This window comes from Pseudoliparis swirei, chromosome 15, assembly GCF_029220125.1.
Source record: "Pseudoliparis swirei isolate HS2019 ecotype Mariana Trench chromosome 15, NWPU_hadal_v1, whole genome shotgun sequence".
NCBI classification, from domain to species: domain Eukaryota; kingdom Metazoa; phylum Chordata; class Actinopteri; order Perciformes; family Liparidae; genus Pseudoliparis; species Pseudoliparis swirei.
This window is the reverse complement of record NC_079402.1, coordinates 10000196-10019929: the sequence shown is the minus strand read 5'-3', so window position 1 is coordinate 10019929 and position 19734 is coordinate 10000196. Positions and strand designations below refer to the sequence as shown.

At 45.9% G+C, this 19734-nt stretch overlaps 1 protein-coding gene across 1 annotated transcript in view; it reads left to right on the top strand.

The window, feature by feature from the left end:
• LOC130205614 (matrix metalloproteinase-17-like) overlaps positions 1-19734 on the top strand; it is a 71397-nt gene that overhangs the window by 36564 nt on the left and 15099 nt on the right. The window contains exons 2-4 of the mRNA XM_056433093.1: positions 1584-1716; positions 2739-2874; positions 18647-18933. Of these exons, the coding sequence (XP_056289068.1) occupies positions 1584-1716; positions 2739-2874; positions 18647-18933 (556 nt within the window). The remainder of the gene's footprint in view (positions 1-1583; positions 1717-2738; positions 2875-18646; positions 18934-19734) is intronic.

The following is a 19734-nucleotide window of genomic DNA, read 5'->3' as shown; positions in this document are numbered from 1 at the left end:
TGAGCAAGAAGCTGAATGTGTAGCCGCTGCAGGGGCAGTTTCCTGTCGCTGACCCTGTGCTGCTGCCCTGAAGACAGGAACAGACTGACGTGCACATTTCGACAACACGGATCAATATAGCCGCTTATCTTGATGTATTTTTCTTTACATCTTGTCAAAACGTTCAGTATGCTGACACTGAAAAGTGTCGGGTGGATTTTGAACCTTTTTAAAGTGCTTTGCTAGATCCTCCAGCTCAGCAGAACCTGCCCCTCAATCCCATTTCCTTTAACACAACGTGTTGACGGCATCGGGCCGAGCCTTTGATGCTGGTCAGACTCCAGAATCAGCCATTTATTTTGATCTTCACGGTTTACGGCCACATTTTGTTCCATCGTTAATTTGTTTTTTCTCCTTATGTTTGTAGCCTTTTTCCTGCCCTCGGACCCGAGTTTCAACCGGCTGACGTCAGCGCAGATAAAAGAGGACATCGTCACATCGACGGTTGCTTATGTTTTTATGAAAAGAGGTTGTGTCCATGACATTTAATAAAAGATGGGTTTTGTATATAAACAGAGGGAGTCGTTATGGTGTACACATAAAATATAAAATCGAAGTCCATTTTGAAACCTGACTCTGGTATCATAAAGTTTATTGTGCCAGTTGTTATTCAGACACACATTCTTAGCCCTCTGCTTTCTGTATATAATCAAGCATTTATTTTTTATTTCTCAGAATCCCGATTGATACTTGAGGTCATCTGTAAACTGTCCCCTTTCTGTTAGAGAGAGAGAGAGAGAGAGAGAGAGAGAGAGAGAGAGAGATCCCAAACCATATTTGGCAACCAAAGGAAAGAGCCTAACCAGCCAAGCTGGACAAATCTTTCTTGACCCAACTTAGTATTTGCTCGTACATGATACCGTCATGATCCAAACAAAATGATCATTTTGCAAAAGAATTCCAACAGGAATCAAAATACAGGGGAATAACTGAAAATGGCCGTTTTGACATGTCGCAGAGAGAAAAGCACCGATGCAAATAATGAAATGACGGATCTCACAGGATCACCAAAATAGAACAGAGCCATTGTTAACGGTATTAGTTAAACTTGTCCTTTTTCGCGTTCTTTTTCCTTCAATAAAAAGGTAAATGCTCGGTAACTGATTCATGCAGCAAAGGTGAACTGCGGTCGATGAGGCGCTGCCCGCTGTGGACTGGACAGCAGAGCCCTGCAGCTCTTCCCCCGCTGTGTGCTTGTTTATCCAAATTCCATCAGTATTGTGTATCACGTATTGTGTCACGTTTTCCTTAAATTGCAACATTCGACACTGCCCCCCCCCTTGAGTCTCCAGCAATACACCCGTCAAGTGGGCCTTTGAGCTGTTCTCGAGACATGCAGAGTGCACACAGACGGCGGTTCCTCGCTGTAACGTTAGATATGTGTACAAACGTATGCGGTCAGCCACTCTCACATAACCTGAACGTACATATGCACATGTGTAGCAGATCGTATCTCGACGACCTCTCGGCGGCGTTGGGCTACTTGGAGTCCTTGAAATGCTCGGGTTGACCCTTGACCTCTGTGTCTGCTGTTTCCCCTCCAGGACTGGCTGAGTAAGTTTGGCTACCTCCCGCCCCCTGATCCAGTGACTGGTCAGCTTCAGACCACGGAGGCCCTGACCAAGGCCATCAAAGCCATGCAGAAGTACGGAGGGCTGAAGGAGACCGGAGTCTGGGGTATGTGGCCGTGTGTGCTGGTGCTGAAACGGGACGATTGTGTTGGCACTCTGGATGCATGGAGGCGCTGCGTGTGCCTTTCACTTCCCACGGTATGGGAGAGTGAGGGAGTGACTTAGTATACCTGGGGAAGAAAATATAAAGCGCACCAAGCGCATCCAAGCAACACACGGACCGAATATGGCTTCAGAAACTGGCAGTTGGACTCAATCATGCTGACAAAGCAGCCCATCCAACGTTTGACGGGTAAAATGTATTCCAGCTCTTTTGTCTTGGAGTGCATGAGATCCCACAGATGCCCCCCCCCCCTCTTGTAACACTTTGTGAACATGAATCACACTTGATGTCACACACACACGCAGGCCCACAGCAGAGTGACAGTACGACATGCCATGTGATTGATGGCCGTTGTATATGTATAGTACTGTATTGATTAGCATACCAACTTCTATCCTCTCTTATAGATCATTTCTCACACAAACGGTATATTGTCAGCCACACACACACACACACACACAGCAATTCTCGTCTACAAACAATGTAATTTCTCCATCACACACACCACTGCTCCATCTCATGTACACACCTGTAGAGGGGAGAACGCATCGTACTGTGTGAATGGGTTTTATGACGATGGCGGCTGTGTGTGTGAGCGAGTATAATTTATGGGCCCCGACCGCGGCGCTCGAGAGGGAGCGTGATGATGCGTGTGAGAGGGGATCGCACGGAGCCCGTGTGATTTATGGCCTAAACGGGCTCTCTTGCACATGCGCATATGTGTGCATATGAGCGCGTGCGGTGAGTTACAGCTCCTGAAATATTAATTTGCGGTCGTTGAGCCGTGGTGTTTGATGTCTTCCGCCGCGTTCACGGTGAACATAATCTGTAATGAGGCGTTCAACTTTACCAGCTGTCGTGAAACGGATGTAATGAGGTCCTATTTACGGTGTTGTATTAATATTCAGTGTAATTGATGTTCCCCCATTCGTATGTATCCCAATTACCTGTCCTCTTCCCTCTAGACCAAGACACGATGGGTCTCATGAAGACACCCAGATGTTCCCTGCCAGATGTTTCCGAGGCGGAGGGGTCAATGGGCCGCAGGAAACGCGGCTTGAACCCTCAGAACAAATGGAGTAAGAGGCATCTCTCTTGGAGGTAAGGATACATTAAAGATGCGACACGAGAGACGATCGGGCCACAGCTCAAACGAAAATAAAGTGAAGTCGGGAAGGATGCCAAACGCTGCAGGGTGCTTCACGAAGATGAGATCATCGAGTCAATGGAAATGTGCCCAATTCATCCTACCAGGCCGGAGGGAACAAAACACTAAATTAAGGATATAAGTGTGATAAATTGTACATAATACAATGTTTTCGTGTTTGTGTTTCAGTGTCGTTCAATCTGTGCCAAATGAGGTTTTAAGCCTCACACAATTCCGTTCAGTGCAGCTCACAGAAACATCACACTCTCACTATTCTTCTCGTCCATCTGCGCTGCCTTTGGGAGATTAGATTGAGCCACTCTTCCTCAAGGCGGAAGTCTGTTGGTTTCAGGATCAATTTGGGCGAAGAGGAAGAGCATGAGATGCACGGAATGATTTTGTTCGCGCACAGACCGTAATTGCTTCTCCGGGTCTATGCAGTTCTACGCCGACGGCCACTTGTATGGTTCCTAAAGATGAAATTAATTCTACAGACCGAACTGTCCATTATGGAATAATATGGTGCAGATGGTTGAATGCAGCTGCACCGTCAGTCGGGGAAACACACACGGCTTAGTGGTGAGGCGGCAGGTGACGCCACAGTGAAGCGTTCGGTTGGCCTTTGCTGATTCACTGAGGAGGTGATCTAAGCTGGTGCAGTGTGATGCGTGTCCACTCATGAACAGAAAACAAGCTACACACGCAAAATGTAATTCCCTCAGACGTAACTGAAGCCAACAAGAAACGTGCTGACCAGGATCAGAAGGAGAGAACGCATTAGACCAGTTATTAAACCCTCCTCTTGGTTGCCTGTTTCTGTATCGATTTACACATGATGAACGTGGTTGTGCTCCGGCATATGCGTCTGCCATGCTTCCAGTGGATGGACCGGTGCTTCCCCTCAGGTCCTCCTGCACACGTCTGTTAGCTTTCAGCTGCTCTGCGTCGAGCCGTCTGATGAAACCGTCTGCCTCTGGATCCGAGAGCTGCTGAGCGGTTGACATATTTATACATTAACTTACGTTAAGATTGTTTTTCTTTCATAAAGAAATATCATCTTTTTAAATTGTTTTATTATTAGATGATGATGTCATTTTACTTGATTTCATCCTAATTCTTCAATCGAGTTTTCATTTGACACTTTATTGTTTTTCTTTCAGAAAGAAATATATTTTTAAATTGTTTTATTACTAAATGATGATGTCATTTTACTTGATTTCATCCTAATTCTTCAATCGAGTTTTCATTTGACACTTTATTTAATTCTCCTATCACATTTGTTGGTTAATCCCCGTTGGTCTGAAATTGTCAAATGTTAAACTACTTTTGTCTTTTCGGGGGTTTTTTCCACGCTACACTCTTATTTTTGGCCGGTTACTCATCTGTGAAGCACTTTGAACCGCTCCATGAAGTATCTTACGCAAATTCAGATGATTGATTGATGCACGTGCAGAAAAACACAAGGGCTGGAACAGCACTCACACGGAGCAAATCAAACTCACCTACACTGAGCTCGGACTTCCTTTTTCCTCTCCCTGCTGGTGAGGTGTGCCGGTGGGCCAATCAGCTATCAGACAAGTCATAACAGTCTCACCACAACGTTGGGTCAAATCTCCCCACTGCTCACCCGTTCATCCTCTCCCAGGATTCTGCCCACAGGGTTGCTGATGGGAGTAAATTATTCATTCAGTCATGAAACGACTTCTTAGTTCTGGTGATTGTTTTTCATGCTGGCTTCTGAGCTAAGACGGTGCACCTGCTGCACGTCCGCATGGCGTACCGGCTCTTGGTAACATTTAGCTCGAGGCAAAGTGCACCGCATCACAGAGCTGACGGCTGCCGGAGGATCCAGTTGGAATCATTTGAGCACCAAATGTTTTCGCGCGCAGTGACAGCTGCCGTCTTGTTTTTGTTTCCCAGCTTTGAATACGGATCGCTCAGCCTGTGTCGGATGTACATTTTTCACCTTGCAAAGCTTGTGATTATACATGGAAATAATAGCTTCTAAATGGTATGATTACACATCACACCATTGATCTATACAAATTAGACCGTGTTGGCATACACACACACACACACACACCTAATAAGAAACAAATATGTTGTGATTTACAAAACCCAGTATTACCGTACCGTCATCCTGCTTCTATTTGTACTCTCCTCCTTGCTGCATGCTCGTGGCAGGCCTTTTCTCACAAGTGTAAGTGGTTAAATTGCCTTAGTCCAGATGAGGAGCAGGTTGTTTACTGTTGACAGGTCAGCACAGCATCTCAGCCCAGTGGGGTGTTGCTTTGCCAGGAGGGGCAGTGTGTACCCGACTGCCGGAACACACTGAAACAAACCGGGAGGCTGTCGATGCCGCGGCTATGCTTTCAGAATATGTAATGTTGAGGTTTTGTTGGTCAGGAAAGTCTTTTAATTTGCAAGTGTCCACGCAGCGCTGAGGATAGGTCGGGTATCGAAATATTAGCACCGGATTTCGACCGGTGCCGACAGGACCGAAACGTAACGCACATTTCGGTATCGTTTTAAAAGTACTGGTATTGTAAGAAAAATGAAACCCATCCCTACTGAGGATGGGTGTGAGGGCAGATCAAAGGTGGCGGTAAACGAGTTAAACATGTCTTCATGGAAAGCCTTTATTTCAGCCACTTCTCCAGCCCAAGTGGAGAAGAGTGAGCACACGGGTCAAAGCAACCTGCAGAGGATTGATGACCCGAGGAGGCCAACGGGTCTGAGATGAACAGCGGAATGAAGCGAGACGCGGAGGGAGAAGCAGGACGTCGAGGCACCGGAGGGTCGAAGAAGCAGGTCGATACGCAGGAAGCGGTGGGAAGGCTGTCTGAGCACGAGGGAGTGAGAGGGCCGCGGCAGTGATGCTGCAAAAGCAGGGCGGAAAATAAAGTAGAGCTCGAACTGAAGGGAAGACGGCGAGGCAGCAGGATGAAGACGAGTTGCTTCACGTGGAGTCCAGCTCCTTTTCTGAGAGGAACAAACAATCAGAGACGTGCATCCGTCTGCCTTCTCGTCCTCGCTTCTCCTGCTGCCCACTGACATGCAGCTGGAGATAGTTGGGAGGGCCGAGTCCCCCGTCACCCGGAGCAGGATAGTTCTAGCTTCTTGATAACATCACGGCGGCCTCGTCCCTGTGGCGTTGCCTTGTTGAAACAATCCCCCCACATCCACTCACCGGGAGGCTTTGAGTGAGAGATCCCGAACACTTCGTCGGGGTCAGGGTATGATTGCTCCGGGGCTCTCGGGAGGCCTCCGCCGAGCTGGGGAAAGCCGAGTGGCAGCAATCCAGCGTCACGCTGCAGCCGATGCTGTCGACATGTGCTTCAAGAAGAGCCGGCGTGCACACCGCGATGTAGACGCGCTGCTTTTACGACCGCAATATTTCATTCCTCTTCTCTCACTGCCAAAAGTACAACGACCCACGATCCCGTGCCTATAGATGCTTTGAGCTTGGCCCCACTCACCTTTGTCTTCTCAGTCCTGCAGGGAGGCCTCCTCTCTACTTCCAGCTCTCACGGCTGTGTGCAAAGAAGCCGCGCTTTACTGGAAATTGAGATGTACATTACAGACCGTGTTTCTTTTCGCATATTTCCTTTCAGGCTGGAGCTCCTGCCATGAAATGGATGGTAAATGTATAAGTTCTTTTTTAATTTTTTATTATAGACACTTGTGGATTGTCTGTTTAAGTTTAGGTTCCGTCACATGTTCAGCGGGTGCCTTATGGTGGGGGTTTATCGATAAAGCAACAAAGTAAAGCGCAGATGTTCTATACAGAGCTGCAGCATCGGGGGTGTTTGCTCTCATGAGAACACTTTTTTTACCCAGGTTTCTTTGTTGAATGTGGAAAATGTGTTTCTTTGTTTTCCCTTTCCTTTTCATTCGAGAGATATTAACTGTAATATTCTGGTGCTTTGGAAATGACACAACATTCACTGTACAGATTCCGACACCTTTCTGCCTTCTACCCTCAGCTCCAAGGTCCCTCTATTGTTGTTACGTTGCAAATCATCTATATTATCTGCACCAGATGATGTTCCAAGGTACTGAATACTGAAAACACCTGCCTACACGATAGAGAGGCCATTCACGTCAGACTGGAGGTGTTAGTGGGATACTTTCATTCACCTTAGGGTGCCATTCAGAACACAAAGCATGCTCACCGTTAAGGGCAGAGAGATGGCGAGTTTAAGGTTGTGTGGTTCAAGGACAAACACAAAGGTTCCAACATTTCATGAGAATTCTAGTAAGCAGGTCACTTAAATGGGCTATTACCAGAAGTACACATATTTTTTTATAAGTCTCAACAAATAAACAATGAAGTTACATGAGATAAGATAAGATAAGATAATCCTTTATTAGTCCCTCAGTGGGGAAATTGCAGGATTACAGCAGCAGCTGCACAGTAGTGAGCAGTAATAGAAATAAAACTAAAGGTCTAAAAACAGTAAGAAAATATAATAGCAATATTTATACCGACAGAATAAAAGTATGTACACGGTAATAATTAAATGTATTTACATTGCAGAAACAGTCAACAAATTAAAGTGAGAAGTGATCCAATGCTTTAGTGTTTGGAACAGGAAGGACATTATACTGGCCTGACCGTTAAAGTGCAATGCAAACAGTCTTTCTATTGAGATCTCTTAATAATGTTGTCTAAACTGGCTAAACTAGCGTTGTCTCCAGAAAGCCTCGCGATGATTCGCTTGGCGTTTGTAAAATTAGCTTTCATAAAATCAGACGATACGCCGCGAAAATCTCAATAAATGTCCATTCCAGTCGGAAGTAACCGGTTCCACTGGCGCGTCGTCAGTCACGCACAACTCACACCACCTGGAAGCAGTAAAGTGCACTTTGACCTCTGTCCCGCCGATAATCACGTTCACTACCGACTGCGCTCAATAGCACAGTTACGCACGTTGCCACCAGAGGGCGCTATGACAGCCGTCAACAGGCTTTGTAACAGACGCTGAACTATTCGAGATGTTCTTCAGGCGAATGGAAGCAGTTTCCCAATATTACGAAGTATTATCTAACATGCTTATTTAGCAAAGGTAATTTCCCTCCAGTAGATATTGATAACATTATTTGGTCAAGAACCTTGCAAGGATGGTTTCATAGACATTAATCTGCCAGATAAGATGTGAAACATATTTTATTTATTTTAATTACAGGATGTCTGCAAGGTTTATTAGGTTAACTTAATGTAATTATACTTGCTCATATTCATGTCATTTCATCTGTTATCTTCCCTGATGGGGAATTCATCTCACTCTCATTCCAGTGTAATAGAAACGCAGCCCTTTAGGAAGGATATAGTATATTGTTTATTATTATTATATATGTGCATGTGAGGCCCCTCGATGAACTTGCAACGAGAATCAGCAGCATGACTTATTGAATATATTTTGTCGGGGAAATATAGGTAGGTAGAGTTATGCGAGACAAAAATGCAGTACACGTGAAACGCATTGCAAAACATTGCCCCACTGTTGTTGATTTAATGTCAAAGATATTAGTTTATGTTAGGATTTGAGTTGTTTCCTGTTTTATGTTGAAGTCCCTGTCTCGTTTCCTGTTTCCCTGCTCTTCCCTCCCTGTGCTTGTCTGTTTCTTTCCTGATTGTTTCCAGCCACGCCCTAATTGTTTCCACCTGTGTCCCCACCTGTGTCTCGTTCCCCTGTGTATTTAATCTGTGTCCTTCTGTTGTCTGTGGTCGGATCCTCCCTTTTTGTTCCGTGTGGTGTTCGTCCGTGTTCCTGTCTTGAAAGTAAAGCCTTTTTTTCAAGAAACTCCGGTTGCGTTTGGGTCCTCCGCACCACGCATCCGTAACAGTTTATTTGTTAATATCGATTTATTAGCCATTCTTTTCTTACAACTCGATTAGTTGACGATTATCTTATTTTCACTTTAACCCTGTTGGATACAGAGAAGCTCGCCCACGGCTTTATCTCCTCCAGACTGGGCTACTGTAATTCCCTCTTCACTGGGATCACTGGCAAGAACATCCAGAAACTGCAATACATTGAAAACAGCGCTGCCAGCATCCTGATGAGTCTGGAAATATAATCCCATAACCCCGGTTCTCCACTCACTCCACTGGCTCGCTGGATCGTTCTGGATTGACTCCCAAGTAGACCGGTAGTAGACTACTCACCCATGAATGGAAATGCACCTCTGTACCTACAAGAACAAGTTGCTCCCCAAACCTCCACCCGCATCCTCAGATCCACAACCAGCTGGCTCCTCCAGGTCCCCAACACCAATCTCCGCCCCGTGGGTGACCGGCCTCCCCGACCACGTGAGGGCCACACAGACACTGGCCTCTTAAGACTGGCCTTTTTATTCAGGAAGGCCTTTTTGACATTGTGTTAAGTTCCATTATTGTTAGTTTTTAACTATCTACTGGCTCCGTAGCACTCTTGAGATTCTTCTTGAATGAAAAGTGCCGTAGACGGAGCCAAAACCAGACTTTTCCATTGGTCGACATGATTGGCTGACATAAACCAGTTGACAAAGCTACAGATATGAAGTTATGTTGTTTTGATGACCAAGGACATTGTTAATAGTCAGGTTTCAATTTAATGAGTTTTTTTATGGATGTATCAACAACTATAGAATCATCTTTAATACTTTGACATTGATCTGCAGAGTTCATCTTTTTGCTTGCTTACTCTCACAACCTTGAGACTGTAAAAATGCCTCCTCCTCCTCCTCCTCCTCCCCTCTGCTCGTCAGCTAAGCACAATGGCCGCAGGTTCACAGCCGGCATAGGACTGCCTGCTCAGTGGTGTCAAGGTGTGCTTTGATGCAAGCAGATCTTTATGGAGGTATTATATTTGATTGATGTGGAAACGTCTGACCGTACGCTCTGTTCTCGGATATTTATTCGTGAGTCGATGACGCACACTCCGAAGCTAAAGCGCCCTCAGCCCCTGAGCCGGTGAAGGCTGCGGCTTTATGCCGCAGACAAAGACTCGTACATCCGCACTTTCTGTCTCCAAACTCCGCTGGCTCGTGTGCTTATCGCTTTCGAACTGCCCGTCAGTCACGGCCATGAAATCTGAAGAAAATAAACATTCACGCCATGATCACGCAGCCATCAGCTTTGATCAGTCACAAGTTTATTCATTTTGAGGGCAAACCGTGCAATCATAGGACCTGTGACTGCATGTGTCAGGTTTGACTTTTTTACCCACTGAGGTTGAATATTTGTTGTGCACCGACAGATATGCTAGAGAGGTTCATGTCATTTATGTTCGCTTTCTCTCATTCCAGGCTTCCTGATTGTTTTCACCTGTCATCACACCTGTCTCCTATGCTCATCAGTGTCAGCCCCGCCCCTGATTGGTCCCACCTGTGTCTTGTTACCATGTGCTTAAATTCCCCTGTCTCCCAGTGTTCCTTGTCAGTTCGTCTGGTCTTTTGCCATGATCAGGTCGGGTTATGTTGTGCTCTTGAAAAGTTTTGATCCTCACTACGTGAGCGCTTTCATTTTGTTCACTGCAGAACCGAAAAATAAAGTACTTACAAATACTTTATCTCTGTCTCCGGTCGTGCAATTGGGTCCTACTTCCTAAGTGTCTGAGTTCGTAACAGAACAGACTGACCACATTATGGACCCAGCCGACCCAAGAACGCTCACGCCGCTCTGTCGGTACAGGGCGTGACGATTTTTCATCACGAGGAAAAACTGGACAAAGTCAGCCGGAAATACAAGAGCTGAGAGGACGCCAGGCCGGGGTTCAGGAAGAATTATCTACACAGATGCAACAACTGGTTGCCCAAATGAATAATGTTTTCACTCAACAGACTGCTCCTCCGGTGACGTCATCCACAGCTGAGAATTTGCCTGTCAATACTCCAGCTGACGACCCAGGTCAGGCTGTTTCCTCCCGTTACGGCTGGCTCTTCCGGAGAGATTTTCCGGAGACTCTTCGAATTGCAGAGCCTTTCTGGTACAGTGTGATCTGCATTTTCAACACAACCCAGCAGCTTTTTTATCTGAGCATGGTAAAGTGGCGTTTATTGTGTCTCATTTAACGGGAAGAGCTGCAGCCTGGGCTACTGCAGAATGGTCTAGAGACACCGAACTATGTTACTCATTGGCCGATTTCATAGAGACTATGAGGCGCATTTTTGACCACTCATCGCCTGCTACGGAGGCCAGCAGAAGACTGTTTCAAATACGTCAGCTCAACCGTCAGGTGGTTGCTTATGCCATCGAGTTTCGTACAGCAGCAGCGGACAGCGGATGGAATGTTCCGGCTCTTCGTGACGCCTTCATGACAGGACTTTCGGAACCGATAAAGGACCAGCTGGCTCCACTGGAGACACCCGGGATCTGGAATCCTCATCGCTGTGGCCATCCGGATCGATAACCGTCTTCGAAAGAGAGAGGGCGTCGACGCAACCGAGATGTTATTCCCAGCTTCCAGAATTCGCCTCGGAGGGTCGCGCCGCCAGCGGAGGATTTCCAGCTCATGTTACCGGACCATCAGAGGACTACACTTCCGAATGACTCCGGTGAACCCATGCAGCTTGGAAGAACCAGGCTTTCTCTGGAGGAGAGGCAGCGCCGTCTACGGGAGGGTTGCTGTTTCTACTGCGGCCAGCCGGGTCATCAACTCGCTTCATGCCCGGGAAAAGATCGTGCTCACCAGTCAAAGGAGGCGCTGGTGAGCAAGTTTCCGCAGACTTCCTCCTCGACCTGTTACTCAGGTAGACATTTGTATTAACAATCAGACCATTGACCAGGGTGTGTTAATAGACTCAGGGGCTGACGAAAGCCTTATAGACTGGGGCCTAGTCAAACAGCTAAAAATAAAAACTGTCCCGCTATCTCATCCTGTTAGTGCCAGTGCCTTAGACGGCCGCTTGTTGTTCACAGTTACCCATTGCACTGAGCCCATACGGATTACTATAAATAAGGACCATACCGAGAGCATGCAATTTCATATTTTTGAGTCGACTCAGCACCCGATTATTTTGGGGTTTCCTTGGCTGAAGATCCACAATCCTCACATAGACTGGCCTTCAGGAAAGTTAAGGAATGGGGAGAGGATTGTAAGGGCAGGTGTAAACTTTCGCAACCTGTTAATGCACCAACAGACTCTAGTAGGATCATTATAGATCACCCTGACTATCCTGATCTACACAAGGTACCTTCCTGTTACCATGATTTAAAGAAGCGTTTAACAAGTCTAAAGCCTTGTCGCTACCTCCTCACCGAGATTTTGACTGTCCCATTGATCTCTTACCGGAGCCCCCATTCCCAAGGGAGACTTTACTCGATTTCGAGACCTGAGAGAACAGCAATGGATGAATACATCTCCTCTTCACTCAAATCAGGGATTATCCGTCCTTCATCGTCTCCAGCCGGAGCGGGATTCTTTGTGGGAAAGAAAGACGGGTCTCTGAGACCTTGCATAGACTACAGTCCACTAAATGACATTACGGTGAAGAACCGCTATCCTCTGCCACTCATGTCATCTGCTTTTGAACTGCTTCAACGGCCAAGATATTCACCAAGTTGGATTTAAGAAATGCATATCACTTGGTTAGAATAAAACAAGGGATGAGTGGAAGACTGGATTCAACACTCAGAATGGTCACTATGAGTACTTGGTAATGCCTTTTGGACTGTGCAATGCACCGGCTGTTTTCAAGCTTTTGTGAATGAGGTTTTATGGAATTCTTGAATATTTCAGTGTTTGTGTATCTGGATGACATACTGATTTTCTCCCCAGACGCTAAATCTCATGTTAACCATGTCCGCCAAGTTTTGCAGAAACTACTGGATAATCAGCTATATGTCAAGGCAGAGAAGTGCGAGTTCCACACAGAAGAGGTGTCTTTCTTAGGATACATAGTCTCACCTAATCATATCCAAATGGATCCTGCGAAAGTCAGTGCAGTATCCCAGTGGCCCACACCAGACTCCAGGAAAAAGGTTCAGCAGTTCCTAGGATTTGCTAACTTCTATAGGAAGTTTATTAGGAATTTCAGTTCTGTTGCTGCTCCTCTGCATGTTCTGACTTCTCCTAAGGTTCCCTTCAAGTGGACCCCCCAGGCGGATCTTGCTTTCAAACTTCTCAGAGATAGATTCACATCAGCTCCCATACTCACCATTCCAGATCCCCAGCGCCAGTTTATGGTCGAGGTGGATGCTTCCAATGAGGAATTGGAGGAGTACTGTCTCAACGTTCTGCAGAAGACAACAAGATGCATCCATGTGCTTACCTGTCGCGGAAGTTGACAACGGCAGAGCGGAATTATGACGTGGGAAACAAGGAATTGTTAGCTGTAAAAGCTGCCCTCGAGGAATGGAGACACTGGCTAGAGGGTGCAGAGCAACCGTGCTTAGTCTGGACAGATCACAAGAATCTAGAATATATAAGAAAGGCTAAGCGTCTCAACTCCCGTCAGGCCAGGTGGACACTTTTCTTTAGTAGATTCAACTTCACACTCTCTTTTCGTCCCGGGTCTCAGAATCAAAACCCGATGCTTTGTCTCGTCTTTACGATCCCGAACCACTTGCGGTAGAGCCCAAGACCATCCTTCCACTTAACCGGGTGATCGGAGCCTTTTCCTGGCAAGTGGAGTCAGGCGTTAAAGAGGCAAATGTCATGAATCCAGCGCCTAGCGAGTGTCCCAACAATCTGCTGTTTGTTCCTGAGGCTCTTCACTCCAAGGTCATCCACTGGGCTCACTCATCTGTGCTTTCGTGCCATCCGGGAGTAGCAAGAACAATGTTCAGGATTCAACAACGTTTCTGGTGGCCATCCATGAAGAAAAATGTGGCCGAGTATGTAGCGGCTTGTCCGGTGTGTGCGTGTAATAAGACCTCATCTCAAGTTAAGATGGGCTTGCTCCAGCCGCTGCCGATTCCCCATCGTCCTTGGTCACACATTTCGATGGATTTTGTGACAGGATTTCCCTCATCCAGAGGCAAGACTACGGTTCTAACAGTGGTTGATCGATTTTCAAAGATGGCTCACTTCATCCCATTGACCAAGCTTCCCTCTGCCAAAGTCACCGCAGAGGTCATGATGAATCATGTATTCAGGATCCATGGATTCCCTAATGACATTGTTTCCGACAGGGGTCCACAATTCATTTCCGCCTTCTGGAAAGAGTTTTGTCGACTCATAGGTGCCACCGTCAGCCTGTCATCAGGATATCACCCTCAGTCAAATGGACAGTCGGGGCGTGTGAACCAAGAACTAGAGACTACGCTCGTTGTCTCGTCTCCCGGAACCAGACCACCTGGAGTGACCACCTTACATGGGTCGAGGTTGCCCACAATACCCTTCCTACGGCGGCCACAGGTCTCTCTCCATTCCATTGTGTCAATGGTTTCCAGCCTCCACTTTTCCCTAACAACGAGGAAGAGGTGATGGTTCCATCGGCACATGCCATGATCAGACGTTGTCGCAGAGTTTGGGCTGGTGCTCGCCAGTCTCTTCTCCAGTTCAGCTCGGATGAAGGCTGTTGCGGACGTTCATCGCAGGGTCGCTCCCTCCTACAGTCCAGGCCAAAAGGTTTGGCTCTCTACCAAAGACTTACCACTCCATGTCGCCTCAAAGAAACTGGCTCCGAGATTTGTGGGTCCGTTTCCAGTGTCCAGAGTCATCAACCCGGCGTGCACGCTTGCAACTCCCCAGGACCTTGAGAGTGCACCCAACGTTTCACGTTAGTAAAATCAAGCCGGTGTGTGAGAGCACACTTGTTCCCGCCCCCTCCACCGCCCCAGTTCTTTGAAGGGGGTGACGTTTACAAGGTCCGTAAGCTACTGGAGGTCCGTAATAGGGGGAGGGGCAAGCAATTCCTGGTAGACTGGAAGGGTTACGGTCCTGAGGCTAGAAGCTGGATAGCTGCTTCATTTATCGTAGACAAGACTCTTATCCACGACTTTTACAATCAGCCTGGGCCATCAGGAGTTGGCCCTAGAGGGAGTACTGTTGTGCACCGACAGATATGCTAGAGAGGTTCATGTCATTTATGTTCGCTTTCTCTCATTCCAGGCTTCCTGATTGTTTTCACCTGTCATCACACCTGTCTCCTATGCTCATCAGTGTCAGCCCGCCCTGATTGGTCCCACCTGTGTCTTGTTACCATGTGCTTAAATTCCCCTGTCTCCCAGTGTTCCTTGTCAGTTCGTCTGGTCTTTTGCCATGATCAGGTCGGGTTATGTTGTGCTCTTGAAAAGTTTTTGATCCCTCACTACGTGAGCGCTTTCATTTTGTTCACTGCAGAACCGAAAAATAAAGTACTTACAAATACTTTATCTCTGTCTCCTGGGTCGTGCAATTGGGTCCTACTTCCTAAGTGTCTGAGTTCGTAACAATATTATAACTTCCACTCAAAACATCAGTTTGACTCACTGGGAATTGTGGTTATTTAGATTCGGAGTTAGTCGAGAGGATTGATACCGCGTGCATGTCTGCAAACTGAATTTGAAGCTAGAGTTAGTTCAATTAGCTTAGCTTAGCTTAGCAGTGACTTCTGGTGTGATGTTTTGGGGAGTTTTTCCTGATCCGATGTGAGGTCCTGGGATGTCGTATGTGTACAGATTGTAAAGCCCTCTGAGGCAAGTTTGTAATTTGTGATAATGGGCTCTACAAAATAAACTGAATTTAATGTAATTGATGTCATCACTGCCATGATTGACAGGGTGCGTTGGAAAAATGCTACAGGGAGACTTAAGACATTTTGACTTGGGTCATACACTCTATGACCGCGTAACATATGTCATGACTGAAAGGATGATTTGATAAAAGTCATTTTTTTAAAGAGCATTTTTATTACATTCTAAGAAAAATTATAGCCGTGACACATCAATTCAACATATTCAGTGAAATGATAATAGTAGAATAATATAAGGTGAAATTATCTGCTAAGTTCACCTGTAGATCTATTGTTGATATATATATACATAAATATATATATATATGATGACTCCTGGGTTATTGTCTTGTATGCACCTACGGCTTCCTTATGGACACAATCTGTTCCCTGGTGGACCTATCCACGATAGCGTACACACGTAGCGGATGCACATACATCTTCACGTCGTGACACTCTGCCTCTTCATCGCTCCCCCTCATCAACATTCCCTCTAACACACAGCCGTATACGTGCGGCCTCCATCGTCCGTCTGAATTAGGGCTAATAAGCAGGTGGATTGTCTGTGGAGGGGGAGCCATTTGCAGTGACCTTGGCTCCCTGTGATTTACAAGTGAGGGTCAAACACTCAGCCAGCAGGAGTAAGTGGGCTGTGTGATCACATTTTTATTATTTATTTTTTTGGGAGCAAATCAACACGAGAAAGAATTAATCATACCCGCTGCAGACGAGTCTCCGCACAGACGAGTCGGTCTGATGAGGACTGGAGGCAAACGGCTGCATGCAGTTTCATCCTAATGAGGTAAAAGACACTTTTCCAACTACTCCCACCACATTGCTCCAAGCCACGCTTGCTCACACCGCCCGTGTGTTCTGTGACAACATGTTGACGTAGACATATTTGCTAATTTATACATTAATTGGCTGCACTAATGGACTCATTCGCATCGCTGGGCGTGTTAAAGACGTCGCGGTAACGGGCGGCGGAACAACAGACAGCGTGCATCAAGGAGCGGGAGAGAATATCAGCTAATGGGGCCTGAAACTGTGCACGTTAAAGATCACGATGTCCTTGAAATGGTTTGAGTGGTGAAGAGAGCAGTGACAGTCGATGGTTTCCTGTTCGTAATAAAGGGCTGATGATGCTCATGGCATTTTGATCAGTTGCAGACTGAATCATGAAAGACTGTTCACAGCACTGCTCTTCAATGCTTTTTTATTTACAGCAGTAGACGATTCTGCTATATTATTGAGATCCCGGTGTTGATATTATTATTTATTCTTACTGGGACTAAACGGAGTCTGTGAACTTCATTCTGCAGTCGCCATAAACACTTTTCAGCAAACCGTTTATGCATCCAGAGACACAGACGAACGGCGTCCACCTGGCAAATATAATTCCAAGTCATACTTTGTTTCCCCACTAACTCCTGAGCGAAATATATGTCTCTTCAACAACTCTTCACCAGCTGGTCGTTAACGTTGTCTTTGTGGAGCTGATTCTGCGGAGCACATGTTCCCACTACGTGCCCTTATTATTATTGATGTTGTTGGTATGATTAGTTTTTTCTTCGGCTTCTGTCTCTTATCCGTCGGTTACTAATATGCACGCACCCTTACACGACAGAACCAGTTTACATATTTGGAAAACAATAATATTGTTATTTATGTATCTTTTTTCCTTTTGCTTATTAGTCTGTCTTCACTGTATTCCTCTGTACTTCCATTTCTAGGTATTGGCTGTCACTGCCCCTGTTTGTTGTACTGCCCTTTACACTTATTATAATAAAGATACAAGTTTTCTTGTAAATAGGAATATTGATTATAGCCGCTTTATGTACCCATTGTATTATATCTGCTCTAGCTCCAAAAGCCCGTATGAACTGCAACGGTTTTGGTGAGCTTGGATGAAAAGTTCAGGAGACCAAACAAAGACTTTCATGAAATTGAAGAAGGTACATATGTTGTTGTTGTAGGGCTTATTGTCTCTGACGGAGATATTGTTTTCAGGCAGAAAGGAAGGAGGAAAAGGAAGCTTTCAAAATAAAAAAACACACACAATTGTTTCAACACTTTATGTTGCTTGGACCCCTGAAAGAAAATCAATCGCGGAGAATGGTGAGGTAGAGAAGTAAGCGTGCGTGTGTGTGTGTGTGTGTGTGCGGGGGGGGGGGGGGATGAGAACAAATCTCAAACAAAAATCAAAGAATAATGAACTCTCTTACCTGTACAAGTGATACAAATATTAAAGGGATCTCGCTGGTGTTCAGAAGTTTGACTTGTAAAGTAGCTTAGACTCGGGAGTTATCAGTAAAATACACTTCTTCTATGAACAACATTGGAAGTTTCACTGATAAATAATTTCAGATGGATGGACAAACTTCTGACGAGGCCCAAGTGTCCTTTTATTCATTCATCTTGTTGGAACAGCAGGAAGTCACAGCAAGCGTTGTTTCTTGATGCCTCAAATGTCAAGGAACATTCACTCCTGAGTCCTGACCTGGAACTTCCAGCAGAAAAAGGCGGGCTCGTCCAGCACAGAGCACGGAGACTAACGCGGTGAAGTCCGGTTGGCAGCTGTTAAGTGTCAACACTCCACTTTCCACCTTAAGAGAAATCCTCAAAGCTACTCAGAATGTCGGGGTATTAATATGGTTTCATTTCTGGTTGATGGCTGTCGTCGCATCGTAACGATGAAAGTCTGGAGTGATGATCTGCAGCAGCAGTAATTTAACACCATTTGTTTTAAGCTCGGCTAAAAATGGCAGTTTAATGATTGAATGTAAGAATTCCGGATGTTACATTTGTATTTTCACGATAACAAAAAGGAGGTTATGTTGGGTGTCCTTCTTTAAATGGTTGGTAGCTACGGCCCACGGGTGACATGTTTGTGAATTTCTCTCCGGTGTAAAACGCTGTCCGTTCAGAGAGGGGAATGTCTGGAAAACTGCTCCGGGGCTTTCTGGTGGAAATGAACACAAAAACCTAAGTGTGAAACTCTGGCACCTGATACTCCCTAATGTCTTTATTTATTCTCTTATGTAACATGATCTGTCTCCCCCCCCCCCCCCTCTCTTCTCTCAGAGTGAGGACCTTCCCCAAGGATTCGGCCTCACTGGGCCGGGACACGGTCCGAGCCCTGATGTACTACGCCCTGAAGGTCTGGAGTGACATCGCACCGCTAAACTTCCATGAAGTGGCCGGCAGTGATGCGGACATTCAGATTGACTTCACGAAGGCCGACCACAACGATGGGTATCCGTTTGACGGGCCGGGGGGAACCGTGGCGCACGCATTTTTCCCCGGAGAGAAGTTCACAGCTGGAGATACACACTTTGATGATGACGAGGCCTGGACCTTCAGATCTCCAGGTGAGGAAGGCTGCAATCTCGTGGAAAACATCTTTTCAACTGGTCCATCCATTACAGCTTATTCAACACTTTGAAGCTTCTCACTATGATATTCAGAGCTTTATTACAGCAGTAAACAAGTGTGTGGGTATGTGTGTGTGTGTGTGTGTGTGTGTGTGTATGCATGTGTCATAGTAATTGTGTGACTGAATCAAGGGGTATCAGATGGGGCAGATTGTATATGCCGTTTTATTCTTGGAAACCTCCAAATGAGATTGGAACTGTCAGTGTGGCGGAGACTGAGAAGAAACTGAAAAAGAGGCTGAAGAGTGGTTTGAAACTTCACGCTCACCAAGACTTCTCTTTCCAGAAATAGAACGCTGACTGCATTTTGCAGCCAAGCTGCGCTTCTACCCTTTGTTCATGCTCCAGATGCTATGATTAATATTGAATTGGTTTGAACTATGAATATAACATACAATGGTTCCGACACAGAGTAGTGACTAAAGCAGTGGTGGTTGTTATCACAAGCTTATTAGGACGCATAAAAGGTGGCTTTTCATTCCCGACAACTGCCGTAAACAATCTACTCTAATGACCCTCTGGTTCCCGGTAATTCTTGTTTTTAGCCATTGTTGAGTATTTTATTAACATTTAATGGCAACACCATCAAATAAAGTATTTGAAGTTCATTAATATTTGTATCTCATTTGATTGTTACATTATGCCATTGGGTTTCCACATGAAGAGAGTGATTTGAATTTCCCAGCAGATGATCGTGATGATGAGTGATTGTTGTATCATGACCTGAGGACAAACTGT